Below are 20,203 nucleotides of genomic sequence, written 5' to 3' on the forward strand. Positions count from 1 at the left end.
ACCCCAAGATGGCATGTAATTTGATATAGGTTCCGTGTATGCATTCATATCAAACCTATTTTCACATTAGTCATGTTGTGAAGAAGGATTAGAACCAATAGGAGAAACCATCAGAAAGAAGAAACGAGAGAGAGAGAGAGAGAGAGAGAAAGAATAATATACTTCAATTTGCATTCAGACTCTGTAGTTCTTTTTCTGCATGTGGACAGCATTTTCCATCGTGAGTCTTTTGGAGTTGTCTTAGATCCTTGCATTACTAAGAAGAGATAAGTCTAGCAAAGTTAGTCATTGCACATTGTGGCTGTTACTGTATACAATGTTCTGGTTCTGCTCATTTGTCTCAGCATCAGTTCATATAAATCTTGGCAGGTTTTTCTGAAGTCTTGCTCATCATTTCTTTTTTCTTCTTCTTCTTCTTCTTTTTTTTTTTTTTTTCTTTTTTGGAGGGGGGAAGGCAGGGCAATTGGGATTAAGTGACTTGCCCAAGGTCACACAGCTAGTAAATGTGTCAAGTGTCTGAGGCCAGATTTGAATTCAGGTCCTACTGACTCCAGGGCCGTTGCTCTTCTCACTGCACCACCTAGCTGCCCCCCTGCTCATCATTTCTTAGAGCACAATAATATTCCATTACATTCATATACCACAATTTATTCAGCCATTCCTCAGCTGATGGGCATTCCCTCAATATCCAGTTTTTGGCCACCACAAAAAGAGCTGCTATTATTTTTGTACATGTGGGTCGTTTTCCCATTCGTATGATCTCTTTGGGATATAGCCCTAGAAGTGGTATTGCTGGGTCAAAGGGTATGCAAATTTTTATAGCCCTTTGGGCCTAGTTCCAAATTGCTCTCTAGAATGGCTGGATCAATTCACAACTCCACCAACAATTCATTAGTGTTCCAGTATTCCCACATGTTCTCAAACATATATCATTTTTCTGTTTTGTCATGTTAGCCAATCTGATAGGTGTGAGATAATTTGCATTTCTCTAATCAATAGTGATTTAGAGCTTTTTTTCCTATGACTATGGATAGCTTTAGTCTGTTCATTTTTTTAAAACTTTTTTATTAGGCGCTCATAAATGATCAACAAACACGAATATTTTCATATTCAAGGAATTTCCAGAAAAGATAAATAAAACTATAAATCTGTTATAGCCTGTTTTAAAAACATATACAAAATTTAGTGTGGTAATGCTCACATTGCCTGCTTGTCTGTGTACTCTTTTGAACTTTATTCTGTTTTCTTTTACTTATCTTAGGTGTTTCATTATTGTTCTTTTCTATGTAGCATCACTGTTACTATTCACCCAAGCCACAACTTTTCCTCAGAACAAATAAAAGCCCTTCCTTGTAGAACTGTTACTTATCAAGCCATGTGGGCTTTTTGTGATCTTCTTTTCTTGTATGTTCATTAACCATTCCTTTAATATTATCATCTAGAATTTTTCCAGCAATCAGGTCTAGATCTATTGACCTATAGTTACTAGACTCTGGTCTAACTTTTTTTTTCTTTTTAAATTTTGACTATATTGTTTCCCCCTAATCCTGTGGTATTGCATTCTCCTTAGTCTTTCAGACATCACTGGTAGTGACTAGGCAAGCAAACCTACCAGTTTGTTGTTTTATTATGCAAAAGTGTTGATGTGGTTGAGGTGACTTTTATTGGGCAGCTGGATGCTTTCTTACTGTATCCTTTCTTATTGTAGTAGCCTCTAGTAGCCATTTTCTTTTATTTCAAATCCAAAGATCATTTTCCTTGGTAGAGAAAACAAGTGAAATGAAAGTTGGTTAGCTTTCTCTTTATTATCTTTTATCATCCTATCCATCCTTAGCAGTGATCCTTTCCTGTTTTTGATCTTCCTCTCTTTTCCCAGTGTATTTAAAACCATACCCCCACCCCACCCTCTTTCTGTGTGATCTTTAGCTTTCCTCAATATCCTTACCTCATAATGACCTTTAGCACTCATGGCAGGATGATGCTGTGCTTTTTTATTCAACCTTTGCTACTTTCTTCAGTCTTTTGTACCTACCTTTTAAAGTTGGTTGGCTAATGTTGACCTCTTCAGATAACTCCCCCTTTCCTTCAAGTTGTAGTGCTTTTTTTTTGTGTTTTCAGAATTGCACGTTTAAGAACTTCACTAACTTCCTGGGGTAACTGCCCTGGAAAATTTTACTCCATGGGATAACACCTGTCTTTCCTGTGGACCCTTTGAAATCTGCTTTGCTCGTAATCCAAGGGTCACACCATACATTCCTGGCTTTCATCGTTTTCTGCACCACAGACCCAAGAAGGAATGAGGCGTGTGGACACTTTTCCTCCATCCTTCACATAATCTTTACCCCAGAAGTCAGTTTTCCCATTTTGGTGAGAATCACTTCCAGAGTAGACATTTTCCTTTTTGGAGTCTATATTTTGAAGGGTCCTGCTTTGGGCCAAGAGTGTTCTACATGGGATTTTGATATTTGAAATTTCCTATCACTCCTATGCCATGTTGCTGTGCCAGATTTGCTTCTGTTTCCTGAATTCATCTGTTTTCTCTTTCCAGTCTGAAGTTGTGTGCTCAGATGGCAAAATCACTTTCTGGCTCTGTTGATCTTTACTCAAATGATTATCAAGCACCCTAGCAATCCATTCTAGCTCCCAAGTTTCTTCATATAGATATATTCTCAATGTACAGTGTTGTTCCACCACTTTCTTTTACTTCTTTATTTTGAATAGGGCATATTGCCTGTCACATTTCATTAATGGGTGGGTCTCTTTGATACCCATTGGCTAACATTGGCCAGCCCGGTTAGTGTCACTAGTTTATCAGCATGTTACTTTGTTCATTTGTATATAGATATCTGAGGCCATGAATTTTATTCCTAGTCCTTCTTTGCCTTTTTTGGAATGATCAGATGGTTGCATTTGGCCAGAAGCATAACATAAATACTTGCATCAGAATAAAGATTTTAGAGTTCGAATAAATTTCATGGGTCATCTAATTTAACTCCCTCATTTTTATAGATAAGGAAATTCCAGCTCAGAGAGGTTAAATTATTCACACTTGGTCACACAGCACTCTTTCCACCACATTATTCTAAGGATAAGTTTAATTCAGTTGTTTAACTATTGACATTGATTTTACTGTTTCTGAGTATCATTATACTCACTGTAGAAAGCCATTTCCTTGCATTAAATGTGATAAAATTTAGACTGTGGTTTCTGATCATTGCTGTTAAACTAGGAAAAATAATGTTTACTAAGGATTCTAAATAAATGTTTTGTGTTAGAGCATGGTGGACGAGATAAAATAAGTTACATTACTGTCACTAAAGACCATTGGAAGAAATTTCCAGAGCTAAAAAGTTACTATATCTGTGTTGAACAGGACAGTGTGGTGATGAGATTTTGTAATCATGTTAATTTCTTCACCATGTCAAAAAAATAAAATTAGATTCCTCCTCCCCTCCCCCAGGTACTTTGACTTTCAAAAAAGATAACAGTGTTAAGTATTCATGAATAGAGTAATCCCATCCCATTTTCTGTGGTTACATTCCTAGAAAATGGCACAATTACAAACTACAGGAAGTTAAACCCTAAGCTGTGAGTCTGAACTTCCAGTGGATATTGTGGATGAGAACAGACTGAGCTGGAGAGGGAGAGAGAGATCGATCATTGGGACTTTCGGGAGGTGGGCACATGGCAAGAAGGGGGGAGAAAGAGAAGGAAGGAATGAAACAGGAAAAGGGAGGTAAAAGATGTTATAACAGTATGGTGAGCATTTAATATTTTTTTTTTGCAAGAGCTGGATTTAAACTTTAAATCTGTGGCTTCTTAAGAGCTTTTTCAGTTCTTTGCAGCTCATGGCAGAAGTGAATCGCATCTATTCAAATGTAGACTAAGGGGATTATTTTATCTCTAGAATAGAGGAGGAATATATTAAAAATCTTTGTGCCTTCAGCAGAATTTGATGTATAAGGATATTGTGGTTTGAATGTTTTTTATATTATTGGCTTTTATTTCCAGTGCCCAGTTTGCAGGACTCCTTTGTGAAGAAGAAGGTAATGGGGCAGATAATGTCCAATACTGTGGCTACTGTAAATACCATTTTAGTAAGCTGGTAAGAATTTATCTTAAATTTAATATGAAAATTAAAATGTTTTGTTTTGAGATTAAGTGTATCATTTAGAAAAGTTTTTCTTTTTTTCTTTTATGTAAGTAAAATAGCAAGTGAATTTTTGTTTTGATAGTTCCTGGTATTTTAAAAACCTACTAGTCAACTAAACATTAAGATGTTCTTTTCATTGGGACACTTAGTTATATTTTAGTATTTTCAATTTAATCTGCAGTCGAAATGCTTGAATGGATTATCCACTTTATGAGTTATTTGTGCCACTGATTTTTCTTCTTACAGTTTCATGACTTCTGTGGATTTTGTTTCTTCAGAAGAACTGAAACTCAAATTAGTACATTTGCTTCTTCTCGTTGGTTAAATGTTTTAGGATAGACAAGTTAATTAAATTTCCTTTGGGAATTAGTTTTGAATTCAATATATCTGAGCTTTCTTATGAACATTGATGATTAGGTTAAGTATTAGGTGACCATATAATGTTCAGATATTCCTTGGCTGGGCAAATATATGTATATTTTGTGTCTTAAATGTTAATGTCTCAATCTTACTGAATTGTACATAATGATTTTAATGATTTGGGGTCTTAGTTTTTTTCTCTCTTTTTTTTTTTTTTTTGTTTGTGTTTTTTTACACAATGGCATTTTTAAATTGAGGCAAGAAATGAATCTCACTCACATAGACACACACACACACACACAATCACACACAGTGGTAGACATCAAATAGAATCTCATTTAGTGAATCTAACCTAGAATAATTTAGAATGTTCATAATTGTACATTTTATACTTGTACATATTATTCCAATGAAATATACAAGCTTATCAACCAGAGGTTTAAAGGTCAAATATTCTAAGAGAAATAATAAAAGGAATTTAGGAGTTTTGCATATGAATAGAGCGCTTTGTTTTCTAGGCATTTAAGTTATTGTCCCAAGTACCCTATTAATTGTGTGGCTTTTTAAAAAAATTCAGCTGTGTGTTTGCATGATAATTCCCAACATCTTGTATGGCCAGTGTTGTTTTAGTTTTACACCTATTGCTTTTAATCACTCAGAAAAGCACTCATTTTATTCCTTTTTTATGCAGTGGCTTCAGTATTCTATAAACTGTTTTTCTTACTACCTACTACATATGCTTTTATTAATGTCTTATAAATTGCATGGGTCTGATATTGACATTCTTTTTTCACTTATTTCCTAATAATAGCTTAATAATTAATTGTATAAAGGCTGATTTTAAAGAACTGTCTTTGTCACTGCTATTAACATAATATTGGAAGACCTCATGCTTTGTCTAGGGGCATGCAGTGATTTCCAAATATTTACTTCTTCCAGTTTTAGCAGCTGCCTTAAAGACAGTATTTTCTTCATTTTAGTTGAGGTTTTTACAAAACAGACATTAAAAATGTGGTAAATTTGTTTTAAAATAGCGGATATGTTTTCCTTTATCATGAAAATCATGGCATTCAAAATATTTCAAGATCAGGGTGAGATTTTCTTTTGCTATGCTTTGGATAATTATCTGACTGTTGTCCAAGCTAATTATAAAGAATGCAAGAATTGGGACATTTTTTCTGTTAAGATATTTTATAAACTTCCCATTTAAACTGGCTTGTGCCTTTAAAAAGTAATTCCTTTACTATTTTATATACATATACACATATGTATATATATATATGTATATATATATTTTCTCTTTTAGAAAAAGAGCAAACGGGGATCTAATAGGTCATATGATCAAAGTTTAAGTGATTCTTCCTCTCACTCTCAGGATAAACATCATGAGAAAGAGAAAAAAGTAAGTGGATTTGTTGTTGCTAATCATTTGGCACATCTACTTAAAAGCATCTTTTTCCAGCTAAATTTTATTTTTCTTAGTTGGAGACTTTAGTAAATATGAAAAAGTCAGATTAATAAAGGGTGGTAAGTCAGGTTTTAAAGGACACTTTACATATGTGTAAACAATATTGCCACCCTTTTCTATTCAACATTGAAAAACAGCATGAGACACAGCATGAGAGGGATATATTTCTTGCATGTATTTACAGTGGCCTTGTGAAATCTTTGGGTGATTTAAATACCAAAGTTGGGTGATATGATCACTGATAGGTTGTCATGTACATAAATCTCTTACCAGCTTTTTTTCTACATAATGGAACAAGTTTTGAAGTTTGCTATGTTGTTTGTTGGCCATTATTTTCAGTGATGCTGGCTGCCTAGTACTTTGTAATGGCATAATGCCATGCTAGTCACATGAAAACTTTAATCTTTTAATAAAGATATAAATAGCATGCCTAAGTACTATATTTGCCACCCTGCTAACTAACCTTTTTTCTGCTTAGGTTTTAAAAGCTACATGATTAATTGTAAACTAGAAACTAGTCTTCTTTATAACACAAAGAATTTATAGTTCTTTAAGGACATTTTATACAATGATCATAACTTGAAGAAAAGAATGTGGTATAAAATACCTATTTGAATATATTTTAAGAGGTTTTGATCAGTGTTCAAAAGTAAAATGGAATCTTCTTAAATTTTTGATCTAGAAGTTTTCTAGTCTTAGTATTCAGTGATCATAATGCAACAATCAGCATAGTTCACACTAGAAAGAGCGGTTTTAAAATTTGTAATTAGAAACTTCTGTTCGTGTAATAATTTGAGAAATTCTGATAGTTTTTGACAGACTATTTTTCAGTAACACTTCCTTGTTTTCAGTGAAACCTATTTACCTCACATTCCTTGAGGACACCATTAACAGGTAGTTATTTTAAGCCATCATACAGTCAGTCTGCTCCAAATAATGCTTCTCTAGCTGGTCATCATTTGGGTTGGCAGTTAAGCTTTTTCTTCTCCTTACTTCCTTCCCTTATATTTAATAGTCTTTTGGGCATATTGGTCTTGATTAAGTGAAATTTTTATTAGATCTCTGGATTGTAGTTTTGGAGGCCCTTCAGCTAAATTCAGCAAAGGTTTATTTAGCACCTACTATGTACAGATGCACTGTTCCCTTTATTGAAATGACAGGTGTGTGTACTTCTGTTTACTGCTGTTTATATTAGTATATTTATATTAGTTCGGGGAACCTTGGACCTTTGGTACCAAGGAGGTGTAATTACTTTGTACTTTCAAAACATAGAGGGTTTTAGAGCTTTATTTTGCATAAATTGGGGACAACAGCATGTTGAATTACCTTTTGGACTCAGGTCACAATGATCTTATTGGACTCAGGTCACAATGATCTTATTCTTTGTTTTCGAATCATGATATACTTTAACACTGTATAAAATATGTAGAAAGAATAATTAATTTATTTTAACAATATTTTCCTTCATTACATATAAAAGAACAAATATTAAGTATAACAGCAGCATTCCATTAAATTGCTTTTGCTGTCTTCCTTAATTCCAAAATTCATTTATTTATAGGAAGTACTGATTAAATTTCTTGGACTATAAAACTTTTAGAGTCATTCTTAATTATGAAAACAAGTTAATTTTTGTTGAATATCATAGATTATTTTAAAATTAAGATTTTATTAGAAAAGTTCACATAGTTTCATTTGGGAGATGATAAAAGTTAAATAATATTTACTTTTAGGCATTATCATATAATAGAATCTTCAACTTATTAATGAAACAAGATTTTGGTCATAGTTATGCCCCTTTAATTCTGTCTTTCAGCCAAATTGGAATATTTCTGTTCTTCCCTAATACGCATTTGTGATTATAGTAAAAAGATTTCTAGGTTTGAAGCCAAAAGACTTGGGTTCTAATCTTGCCTCTGCTCTTAATACCTGTGTTACTTTGGGCTACAATTAATCCATTTACAAAATGAAAGAGATGTACTATCTCTAATGTCATTTCTAGCTCTGAGTGTATTATCCTTTGATCTTACCTTCATAAGCAGTTCCCTATTCCTGAAATGTGTTTGTGGCATGTCTCTGTCAAGATTTTTCTTAAGGTCTCAGCTTACGTGTTGTATCATCCACTATGAAGTCTTCTTTGATTCTTCCCACTGGATAGAGATTGTTCCTTTCTCAGATCTCATTTTTTTATACGACACTCACTTCCCAGTAAGTCCATTCTCTCCACCTACAAGATGCAACTTTTTTTTTCCCATCTTGAACACTATTTTTCCCCAACTACATGTGAAAAGAATTTTTAATGTTAATTTTAAAAAATTTTGAGTTCCATTTTCTTTCACTCCCTTTTTCTCCACCCTCCTCTCCCTGAGACAGTAAGCAATTTGATATAGGTTGTTTATGTACAATCATGCAAAACAGTTACATGTTGGTCATATTGTGAAAGAAGGCAGAGACCAAAAGAAAAAACCCATGAAAAAAAGAATGAAAAATAGTATGATTTGATTTGGATTCAGACTCCATCGGTTCTTTCTCTGGGGTTGGATAGCATTTTTCATCATGAGTCCTTTGTAATTGTCTTGAATCATTGTATTGCTGAGAATGGCTAAGTCGTTCAAAATTGATCATCATATAATATTGTAGTTTCTCTGTACAATGTTCTCCTGGTTCTGCTAACTTTACCTTGTTTCAGATCGTGTAAGTCTTTCCAGGTTTTTCTGAAATCATCCTGCTCATCATTTCTTGTAGCAAGTACAGTAGTATTCCATTACATTCAGATACCATAACTGGTTCAGCCAGTCCCCAGTTGATGGACATCCCCTTGATTTCTAATTCTTTGTCACCACAGAAAAAGCTGGTATAAATATTTTTGTACAAATAGGTTTTTTTCCCTTTTTTTGGGTCTCTTTGGGATATACACCTAGCAATGGTATTCCTGGATCAAAGGATATACACAATTTTATGTCCCTTTGGGCATAGTTCCAAATTGTTTTCCAGAATTGTTGTATAATTTTATAACTCTACCAACATAAGATCCAACTTTAGAATAAAGAAAACCAGATAAGCAAAACTAACCTAATAGCAAGTTGGAAACTGAACAATTGAGTAGTCTTCTTTATGACCATTTCATGGCAGCATTGTGGTGTGATTATTAGAGCCCTCACTTGATTTGGAATCAGAGGACCTGGCTTCAGAGCCTAGCTTTGCCCTACAAAGTCTTGGGTAAGTCCTTGATAGGATTCCATTTCCTCATCTGTGAAATGAGAAGTCTTGAACAGATTACTTCTAAAGTTTCTTCTGCTCTAAACCTATGATCTTATTAACCAATAACTATCATATTTGAACCATCTACAGAATTCTGCAACTGTGACCCACGACTACTCTACTGAAATTCCTCACATGTCTGATACCATTTTGTATCTTGGTCTTCTCACACTCTGCCTATAGCATACTCATTTTATCGAATCACAGAATTTGATAATAGGAAGGCACTGAGTAGTACTTTTTATTTATGTTGTACTGAGTTCAGGTCAATGTATGTTTTTCATGTTTGTTTCTATTTTTCCCATCTTTACATCCTCCAGTGCAGACTCTGGGCCATGGCTGAGTTGAATGAAACCAACACTGTGACTATAGACAAGTCACTGCCTCTGTGGAACTCCACTTTTTCATTTGGAATATGTGGGAGTTGGAAGAGATGGTCACTCCTAGCTTATAGCTTAACATGAAATCTTTTGGTTGTTAAATGCAACAGAGTTTAACATGTAATTATCTTATTTATTACAATAAGCTCTTTACTTAAATATAAACCATATGAAGCAGTCATAGACTAATTTAAGACTTTGTTGCTGACGTGATTTGATCATCCTCTGATTCCTCATTGTTATCCTTTGTAAATGGCATTACATTGCTTTCTTGTCTTCCATTGTGGAACGGATCCCAAAGGTGTGATCATTGTTTTTTGGTATCTGAAGAGTTTTGATGATGAGAGACTTCAGACTGTACTTTAAGAAGTTACATAAATAATTTTGATGTCATTACCATTTTTATTAGCCAGTTTAACCAAAGAATGCTAGTACATTACAACAGATGGGGGTTGTTAAGTAGATCCACAGGTGTCTTGGCTGTTCTAATGCCTGAAGGAAATCTTCTCATAAATGAAATTAAGCTACCGTAAAACTAAGTTGATGCTCATCAGCAAGAGAAAAGGATTTTAGTTAAGTTGCCAACAGCATATTGACTCTGGAGATTTGGAAGGGTGTATTCTTTTGATTTTTATTTAGGGTGCATCCTTGGATTGCTATTTGATTGTCTTGGAGGGTTGCAGAAAATATTTAAAACCTAAACAAAACTCTTAATTTAGTATTAAACAATATCTTTTCTTGGAACAGAAAGACCTCACAATTGTAATTGAGGTTGTGGTTGTATTACTTAATTTGACAATAGCTAGGACCTGCAAAGATAGTAATGTGGTGTAGTCGAAAGAGCTATTGATTTGAAATTGAGAAACCTTTTTGAATGGTGTCCTCAACATTTGTTAGCTGCCGTGTAATCATCAAGTTATTTAACCTTTTAAAGTCTCTCCTTTCTCTTTAGTTAAGTGGAGATGATAATATCCAGTACACTTACCTACTTTTAGGATTGTTATGAGGGTAAAATAAAGTGAAGTGGAGCCAAGATGGCAGAGTAAAGGCAGGGGCTTCCCCAAGATCTCCCCCAAACCCCTCCAAATACCTTTAAAATGACTCTAAACAAATTCTAGAGTAGCAGAACCGACAAAAAAGGAATGAAACAAATTTCTAGCCCAAGACAACTTGGAAGGTTCGCAGGAAAGGTCTGTTTCACCAGAGTGATATAGGAGCGCAGTACAGTGCAGACCACGCCAGCACAGACCCGGCCCCAGTAAATCCAGAGTAGGCCTCTGGATGACTGAATCACTCATAGCAGTGACAATTTCTACACCTCTCAGCCCACAGATGCCAAAGACAACTGAGAAGGTCAGTAGGAAAGGTCTGACTTGCCTGGGTGAGAGTGGAGTACGGGCCTCACCCACACAGCCCTGCCCCCAGCAGACCAGGAGCAGACCATGATAGTAAGTGAATCAGCTGTGGCTGCTGCTGCTTCTGCAGCTCTCAGCCCACAGACAATCATAAGACCTTGGAAGAACTGAAACTTTAGACAGGTCCCTAGAAGTATTTCTGAAAACAGCTGCACAATTCCCCTGAAACTTGGGACAGTGCACCGTCCACTGTGGAAGTACAGCCCTACTTTAACAACGATTTGAAAGTCAGCTAATAAGCTAGGAAAATGAGTAAACAATGGGAAAAACTCTATTGAAAGTTACTATGGTGACAAGGAAGATCAAAACATAGACTCAGAAGAAGACAACAAAGTCAAAGGCCTTACATCCAAAGCCTCCAAGAAAAATATGAATTAGTCTCAAGCCATGGAAGAGCTCCAAAAGGATTTGGAAGATCAAATAAGAGAGGCAGAGGAAAAATTGGGAAGAGAAATAAGTGATGCAAGAAAATGATGAAAAACAAGTCAACAGCTTGGTAGAGGAGACACAAAAAAATACTAAAGAAAATAACATTTTAAAAAATAGACTAACACAAATGGTAAAAGAGGTCCATAAGGCCAATGAGGAGACGAATGCCTTGAAAGGTAGAATCACCCAAGTGGAAAAGGAGGTTCAAAAGCTCACTGAAGAAAATAATACCTTGAAAATTAGAATGGAGCAAATGGAATCTAATGACTTTATGAGAAATCAAGAAACAACAAAACAAAATAAAAGAATGAAAAAAATAGAAGACTGTGAAATATCTCATTGGAAAAACAACTGACCTGGAAAATAGATCCAGGAGAGATGTTAAAAATTATTGGACTACCTGAAAGCCATGATCTAAAAAAGAGCCTAGACACCATCTTTCAGAAATTATCAAGGAAAACTGCCCTGATATTCTAGAACCAGAGGGTAAAGTAGAAATTGAAAGAATCTACCAGTCACCACTTAAAAGAGATCCCCAAATGAAAACTGCCAGCAATATTATAGCCAAATTCCAGAGTTCCCAGGTCAAGGAGAAAACACTGCAAGCAGCCAGGAAGAAAAAATGTGGTGAAGTCACAGTCACGATAATGCAAGATTTAGCAGCTTCTACTTTAAAGGATTGGAGGGCTAGAAATACGACATTTCGGAGTGTAAAGGAGCTAGAGAATCCCCTACCCAGCAAAACTGAGTATAATCCTTCACGGGGGAAATCAGACATTCAATGAGATAGAGGACTTTAAAGCATTCTTGATGAGGAGACCAGAACTGAATAGAAAATTTGACTTTTCAGATACCAGACTCAAGAGAAGCATAAAACAGTAATTAGGAAAGGGAAATCATAAGGGACTTAATAAGCTTAAACTTCTTATATTCTTACATGGAAAGATGATATTTGTAACTTGTAAGACCTTTGTCATTATTTGGGTAGTTAGAAGGAACATATGTAGACAGAGAGCATGGGTGTGAGTTGAATATAAAGGGATGGTATCTAAATAATAACATTAAGGGATGGGGGAAGAATGTACTGGGAGAAAGAGAAAGGGAGAGGTAGAATGCAGTAAATTATCTCACATGAAAGAGGACAAAAAAAACCCCTCAACTTCTGCAATGGAGAGGAAGAGGGGGCAGGTGAGGGGGAGTAAGTGAACCTTACTCTTATCAGAATTGGCTCAAAGAGGGATAACATACACACCAATTGAGGTATAGAAATCTTGTCTTACCATACAGGAAAATAGGATGGGAAGAGGTTAAGAGAAAGGTGGGGAGGGTGATAGAAGGAAGGGCAGATTTGGGAATGGGGTAGTCGGAAGCAAAGAGGAGAGGGACTGGATGAAAGGAGAGAGAATAAATGGGGAGGGGATAGAATGGAAGGAAATATGCTTAGCAATAGTATCTGAAAAAAATATTGAAGCAAGTTTCTCTGATAAAGGCCTCATTTTTCAAACATACAGAGAACTGAGTCAAATTTATAACAATAGAGCCATTCCCCAATTGATAAATTGTCAAAAGATATGATTAGTTTTCAGATGAAGTAATCAAAGATATCTATAGCTATATGAAAAAATGCTCAACTTGCTATTTTTAATTAGTTAATTTTTAGTTTTCAGCATTTATTTCCACAAGATTTTGAGTTCCAAATTTTCTCCCTATCTTTCCCGTCCCCCCACCCCAAGATGGCATGCATTCTGATTATCCTTTCCCCCAGTCTGCCATCCTTTCTATCATCCCCTTCCCCTTTACTTTCTTGTAGGGCAAGATAGATTTCTATACTCCATTGCCTGTATATCTTACTTCCCAGTTGCATGTAAAAACAATTTTTAACATTTGTTTTAAAAAGTTTGAGTTCCAAATTCTCTCCCTTCTTCCCTTTCCACCCACCCTCGTTGAGAAGGCAAGCATTTCAACATAGGTTATACGTATTTAGTTATGCAAAACGCTTCCATAATAGTCATGTTGTGAAAGACCAACTATATTTCCTTTCCTTCTGTCCTGCCCCCCGTTTATTCTATTCTCTCCTTTGACCCTGTTCCTTTTCAAAAGTGTCTAACTCACTATTGATGAGAGAAATGCAAATTAAAACAACTCTGAGGTACTACCTCATACCTATTAGATTGGCTAATAGGACAGAAAAGGTAAAAGAATAAAATAAAAGTAATATACATGATGTTTTACAAACCTTAAAGCAGGAGTTTCCCAATGTTAGGTAGTAATGCTCGCCCCTGCCTTGTTTACAATTTTATTTTTCATTATGAATTTAATAATCGTTAACAACGATTTTAATATACATAGAATGAATGGAATCTAAAAATGTGAGTGTTTGCTATATTCAGTTTTTTAAGTATATGTTACATATATGAAGTATGTAAAAAAACCTAAACCTTTGTTCTTTCCTCAATATTTTTGTTTTTCTCTATATTAACAGTATTTTATTTAAGCTCTTTTCTTTATCACTATCATGTCCCCTAGTGGAACCTCTCCTTGTTTTTAATTTTAAATTTTCTTCTTCCTTACTCATTTATGAATCATTAACAAATATGAGCATTTCAATATGTGAAGAATAAAAAGGAGAGTTGCATATGAACACATAAATTCATTAGACCATTGTAAATGTACGTTAAATTTAACATAGTAGCAAAATTATCTTCTATATTTGTGTCCCATTGTAAAACATCTTTCCTCCTTTCCTCTCTCCCCTTCTTTCCCTCCTTTCTTCCCTCCTGCCTCTTCCTCCTTCTACTCTCTTTTTTCCTACCCTCTTCTCCTTCATCCCTAATCCTTCCTCCCTCCCTTCTTTTTCACAACTATCACTACTTATTAACTCGCCCCATTTCAAGCTCCAAATAGAAATGCTCTTCTGTAACAGATGAGTATAGTGAAGCAAAATAATTTGACGTATGGGCTGTGTCTTAAAATGAATGTCTTGTATTCTGAACTCACAGTTAGTTGCTCTGTTGATTAGAAGGTCTTTCATTGTTGTTTTCCTTTACATTATTGTAATGACTGTGTAAATTGTTCCCTGAGTTTTGCATCTTTCCCCGTTACTTCATGTAAGTTATCCCAAATTTCTCTCAATCCTTTATTTTTTTGTTTCTTATGACAGCAATATTCCATTATATTCATATGCTATGAATTGTTCATCCATTTCCCAATTGATGGACATCTACTTTGTTTCCACTTCTTTATTTAAAATTTTTTTTAAATGAACTTAAACACTCAAAAAGAGCACTCCCGTATTAACAGGAGAATATAAAAGGTAGATTGTATATGAAACTAAATTTTATATTTCATTTCACTTTTCACATTTATTTCATACCCTAGTATATTTTTAAATTCTGTAATTTCATGTATTGCTTTAAAAATTTTCCTTGTTTATCTGTGCTTTCTGAACTTGTGCCTGTTTTCTTCTGTGCATTATAAAAATGTTTCAATGACCAAGGATATGAACAGGCATTTTTCAGAGGAAGAAATTAAAGATATCTATAGGCATATGAAAAAATGCTCAAAATCACTACTGATTAGAGAAATGCAAATCAAAACAACTCTTAGATACCACATGTCTCATGTCAGATTGGCTAAAATGACAAAACAGGAAAATGATAAATGCTGGAGAGGATGTGGGAAAATTGGAACATTGTTGCATTGCTGGTGGAGTTGTGAACTGATCCAGCCATTCTGGAGAGCAATTTGGAACTATGCCCAAAGGGCTATAAAAATGTTCATACCCTTTGACCCAGCAATACCACTTCTAGGGTTGTATTCCAAAGAGATCACACAAGTGGGAATGTACAAAAATATTTATAGCAGCTCTTTTTGTAGTAGCTAAGACTTGGAAATCAAGGGAATGCCCATCAATTGGGGAATGGCTGAACAAGTTGTGGTATATGAAGGTAATGGAATACTATTGTGCTATAAGAAATGGGGATGATATGGACTTCATAACAACCTGGAAAAATCTACATAATATGTTGAGTGAGCAGAGCAGAACCAGGAGAACACAACCAGACACAACCAGAGATATATGGATTCTGTGAGAACTAACCCTGATAGACTTTGCTCTTTTCAGCAACACAAGGTGCAAGGACAACTCCAATGCACTCAGAATGGAGAATGCTATCTACATGCAGAGAAAGAACTATGGAGTCTGAATGTAGATTGAGGCACACTTGTTGCAGCAGTCCAGCTAGCAGCTGTTGTGGGCGTGAAAGACCAACACAAGTCCAACAACAAGAATGCTGCCAAAGCCCAGGTTCTTTTGATCTGCCTTAGTAAGGAAAACAACGTTAGGGCGTTGACAAACTTACTTTAATTCAGCATACAAATACCATTCACTTAGTTCAGGGGAAAAAGCCAGCACCCTGAACTTCAGAGCAAATACAAATAAATTACAAACATCGACAGACCAAATACAATTCATAGTTATCAACATCTAGGTTCAGGTTGGGAGCTCATAACAAGGGCTGGCTCAGAGTCACGTACGCCACCACAGCTGTGCGCAAGAGCTCCGAAAAAGAGAAAGCCAATCCCTGGTTTTATATCTTTTTCAGGGTCAAGGGTGAGTCACACATGCGACTCACCCACGTGACCTATAATCGGCACAAAGAGGTGACTTAAACCCATGTGGTCTAAAAGCCTCTGATGTCCCAAACATGTCACTCAAACTCATGTGTAAACTAGGCCCTCCCCTGAGGCAAGGAGATCACCAAGGACTCCCAAATCTAATCAAGGAAACAAAGGCCCAACTCTTCAAGGGCACTTCCTTGAACCGCGAGCGCTAAGAGCCCATTTTGTTGACCAACACAACACTTTATTCTCACCTTTTTTTTTCCCCTTTTTTTCTCTCTTTTGTTTTTGGGGGTTTTTTTGGTTCTTTTTCTTCTTTCTCATGATTCATTCCATTGGTCATAATTCTTCACAACTTGACCAGTATGTAAATAAGTTCAATGTGAAGTTATATGTAGAAGATATATTGGATTACATGCCCCCTTTGTGGGGGTGTTGGGGATGGGGGAGAAAATCTGGAACTCAAAAGTATGTAGAACTGAGTGTTGTAAACTAAAAAATAAAAAATCTCTAAATGAAAAAAAAAAGAATGAAGGACAAACACACAAAAAAAATGTTTCAATGACCTCTGCCTTATTTTACATCAACATTGCTTCCCCACTCACCCCTCAATACCATTCTACTTCCTCATTTTAAAATGAAAGAGGGAAAAAAAACATCTTGTTAACCTATAAGCATAGTCCAGGAGAATGAATCCATAGTGGGTATTGTCAAAAATATATCTGTTTAAGAAACTTATGTTCATCACCTCTCTGTTAGATAATGTGTAAACTATGTTTCTTTCTGGACCCATGGTTAAACATTGATTTGATCAGAGTCCTTAAGTCTTTCAAAAATTTTTTTCTTTAAAATGTTATCCTTTTACACTTCTGTCTTTACGTACTTGACTCTGCATCATTTCATATCATTCAGGATTCTTTGAAATTATCCCTTTTAGCAAAATAATATTCCCTTCTGTTAATGAGCCACAATTTTTTTGTCTATTCTCAAATTGATAGGGATTTTCTTAGATTCAAGTTCTTTTTTCTTTTTTTTTCCCTTTGTCTTTTATGCTCTCCTTTGGGATTAAGAAGTTTGTTTTGCTTATGACACTGATATTATCTGGTGTATCCCTGGTATCATCCTCCCTCTTAATCCTGCCCTATCTCCTCTTGTTTTTCAATTTGATATATTTCTCCACCAAACTATTTATGAGTGTTCAACCCTTGGTTTTGTTTTTTTCCCAAATGAAAGCAAGGTTCGTATGGTGGCTATTGCCTCTGTCCCTTCCACCATATTTATATACTCTTGTTTTCACATATACACCCCAGCTGTGAGAAGTAGTAAATTTTCTCTTCTTTCTCTTTATGCCAGTACATTTTCCCTTTATACCTTCTCTTTCTTCTATTCAAACTCTCAGAACACAAACAATCCATAACCATGTTCTATGTTTTTCTTATTGAATACTTTGTGTATCCTTTGAAGACAGCAGGGTTCTGAAGAATCTACTTATTTCTTCTCTTCCATTAGAATTCTAGCATTACATCATTATATAGCCCTTTACCTATTGTTCAAATATATTTATCTTTTCTGGTTTTTTTTGTTTTTAACTCATGTATTTATATTATCAGCATTCCTATTCTGCTCTGGTCTTTTTTATCAGAAATTTTTGAAAGGTTTGTGGTGAGAGTACTATTCTAATTCCTCCCCACATCCAATTTTGGCTAATTTTTCCTTAAAATGTATTGAAACCACAGTCTACTTTGAGAAAGAGAATTGATGAACCCTAAATGCAGATCAAAGCATACTTTTTAAATGTTCTATTTTGTGTAGGGCTAATATGGAAATGTATTTTACATGATTTCACACTTATAATTGATATTAAATTGCTTGCCTTCTCAGGGAGGAGGGAGGGGTGTGAAGGAGGGAATTTGGAACTCAAAATTAAGTAAAATGAATGTTAAAAAATTTTTTTACATGTAACTGGAAAAATTTAACAGAATAAATAAAAATATATTTGGAAAAACACAAGGTATTGAAACCATCCTTGAGATTTGATTGACTTGGGGGACTAAAGGCATATAGTGTTGATATCACTTCCTTGTTGCCTGACTAGGAGCTCCAGGCATGCCCTCTGATGTTTGACTGGTGTAAAATGATGGACATCTCAGGCCATGTGCATCTTCCCAGGTGTTTCTTGCTCCCCATTTCTTATAGCATGATCTCATTCCATCCCCATCATAAACCACTGCTTGTTCAGCCAGTTCCCCACTGATGAGCATCTTTAAAGAATTTCTCATTCTTTGCCACTGCAAAAAGAGCTGCTATAAATATATTTGTACATGTAAATTCTTTCCCTTTTTGTTTATAATACAGACCTAGTAGTGGTACTGCTCGGTCCAAGGGTATGCACGGTTTTATGGTTCTTTGGATGTAGTTCCAAGTTCTTTTCCAGTCACAGCAGTTCTCAACTCCACCAGAAATGTGTTGGTGTACTGATTTTTCTATATCCACTTGAGGAGTTGTCCTTTTCCTTTTCTGTCCTGTTAGCCAAGCTGATAGGTGTCAGGTGGTACTTCAAAGTTATTTTAATTCACACTTCTCCAATTATTAGTGATTTAGAGCATTTCTTTATATGAGTATAGATTGCTTTGATTTCTTCCTCTGAAAACTGCCTATTCATATCCTTGGACTGTCTATCGATTAGGGAATGACTTTTATTTCTATACACTTGATTCAGTTCCCTATATATTTGAAAAATGAGGTCTTCATCAAAGAAATCTGTTGTAAACACCCCCCCCCCACCCCCCTCCCCCGCCATTTCCTGCTTTAGAATTTTGACTGCATTAATTTTATTAATGGAAGGCCTTTTTAGTTTCATATAATCAAAATTAACCATTTTACTTCCTGTGATCCTTGCTATCTCGTTTGGTTGTATACCTTCCTTAGCCAAAAATCTGTCATGTTTTTTTCCATGCTTCCCTAAATTTACTTATATTATTACCCTTTATGTCTAAATCATGTACCCATTTGGACCTTAACTTGGTAGATAATGTTTGGTGTTGGTCTATATCTAGCTTTTGCTATACTGTTTTCCAGTTTTCCCAGCAGTTTTTGCCATACAGTTACTTCTTGCCCAGAAATCTTTGATCTCTGACTTTGTCTAATACTAGATTACGATGATAATTTGCTATTGTATATTATGTACCTAATCTATTCTACTGCTCTGTCACTCTATTTCTTAGCACCAGATTGTTTTGATGATTACTGCTTTGTAATGTAGTTTGAAATCTGGTACTGTTAGGCCATCTTCACTTTTTTTTTTTTAATATTCTTGAACGTTTGTTCTTCCGGATGAATTTTTAATTTCTCTTTTTTAGCTCTGTAAAATGGTATTTTGATTGGTATAGCCCTGAATAAGTAAATGAATTTAGGTAGAATTGCCATTTTAATTATATTGGCCTATCCTCTCCATGAGCAATGAATATTTCTCAAGTTCTTTAGATCTGTGTTTGTTTCTTTCAAAAGTATTTTGTAATTGTGTTCAAGTAGACTCCCAAGTATTTGGTATTGTCTGCAATTGTTTTAAATGGAATTTCTTTCTATCTTTTCTTACTGGGCTTTGTCAGTGTAATATAGAAATGCTGATGATTTATGTGGGTTTGTTTTGTATCCTACAGCTTTGCTAAAGTTGTTAATTATTTCAACTAGTTTTTTAGTTGATTGTTAATTATTTCAACTAATATTTTAGTTGATATTCTATTCAGCCCTGGTCTTTTTATCAGGAATGTTTGAAAGTCCTCTATTTTGAAGTATACATTAAAACATCTGTGTGGTACCACCTTACACCTATCTGATTCGCTAATATGACAGAAAAGGGAATTACAAATGCTGGAGACGATGTGGGAAATTGGGACACTAATGCATTGTTGGTGGAGTTGTGAACTGATCCAGCCCTTCCAGAGAGCAATTTGGAACTAGTTGCCCAATGGGCAAACTATGCATACCCTTTGATCCAGCAATACCATTACTAGGTCTGTATCCCAAAGAGATCATAAAAAAGGGTAAAGGACTTACATGTACAAAGATGTTTATAGCAGTTCTTTTTGTGGTGGGAAAGAATTGGAAATTGAGGCAA

General features: G+C 35.1%; 1 protein-coding gene across 5 annotated transcripts in view; it reads left to right on the plus strand.

Annotated features, from left to right (window-relative positions):
* Positions 1-20,203, plus strand: part of MLLT10 (MLLT10 histone lysine methyltransferase DOT1L cofactor) — a 227,670-nt gene that overhangs the window by 79,424 nt on the left and 128,043 nt on the right. For 3 of the 5 annotated variants that reach the window (XM_036759451.1, XM_036759452.1, XM_036759450.1), the window contains exons 7-8: positions 4,012-4,105; positions 5,820-5,915. In XM_036759451.1, coding sequence (XP_036615346.1) covers positions 4,012-4,105; positions 5,820-5,915 — 190 coding nt within the window. The remainder of the gene's footprint in view (positions 1-4,011; positions 4,106-5,819; positions 5,916-20,203) is intronic. The other 2 variants (XM_036759454.1, XM_036759453.1) reach the window with 1 other exon arrangement.

This window comes from Trichosurus vulpecula, chromosome 5 (genome assembly GCF_011100635.1).
Source record: "Trichosurus vulpecula isolate mTriVul1 chromosome 5, mTriVul1.pri, whole genome shotgun sequence".
Taxonomy (NCBI): domain Eukaryota; kingdom Metazoa; phylum Chordata; class Mammalia; order Diprotodontia; family Phalangeridae; genus Trichosurus; species Trichosurus vulpecula.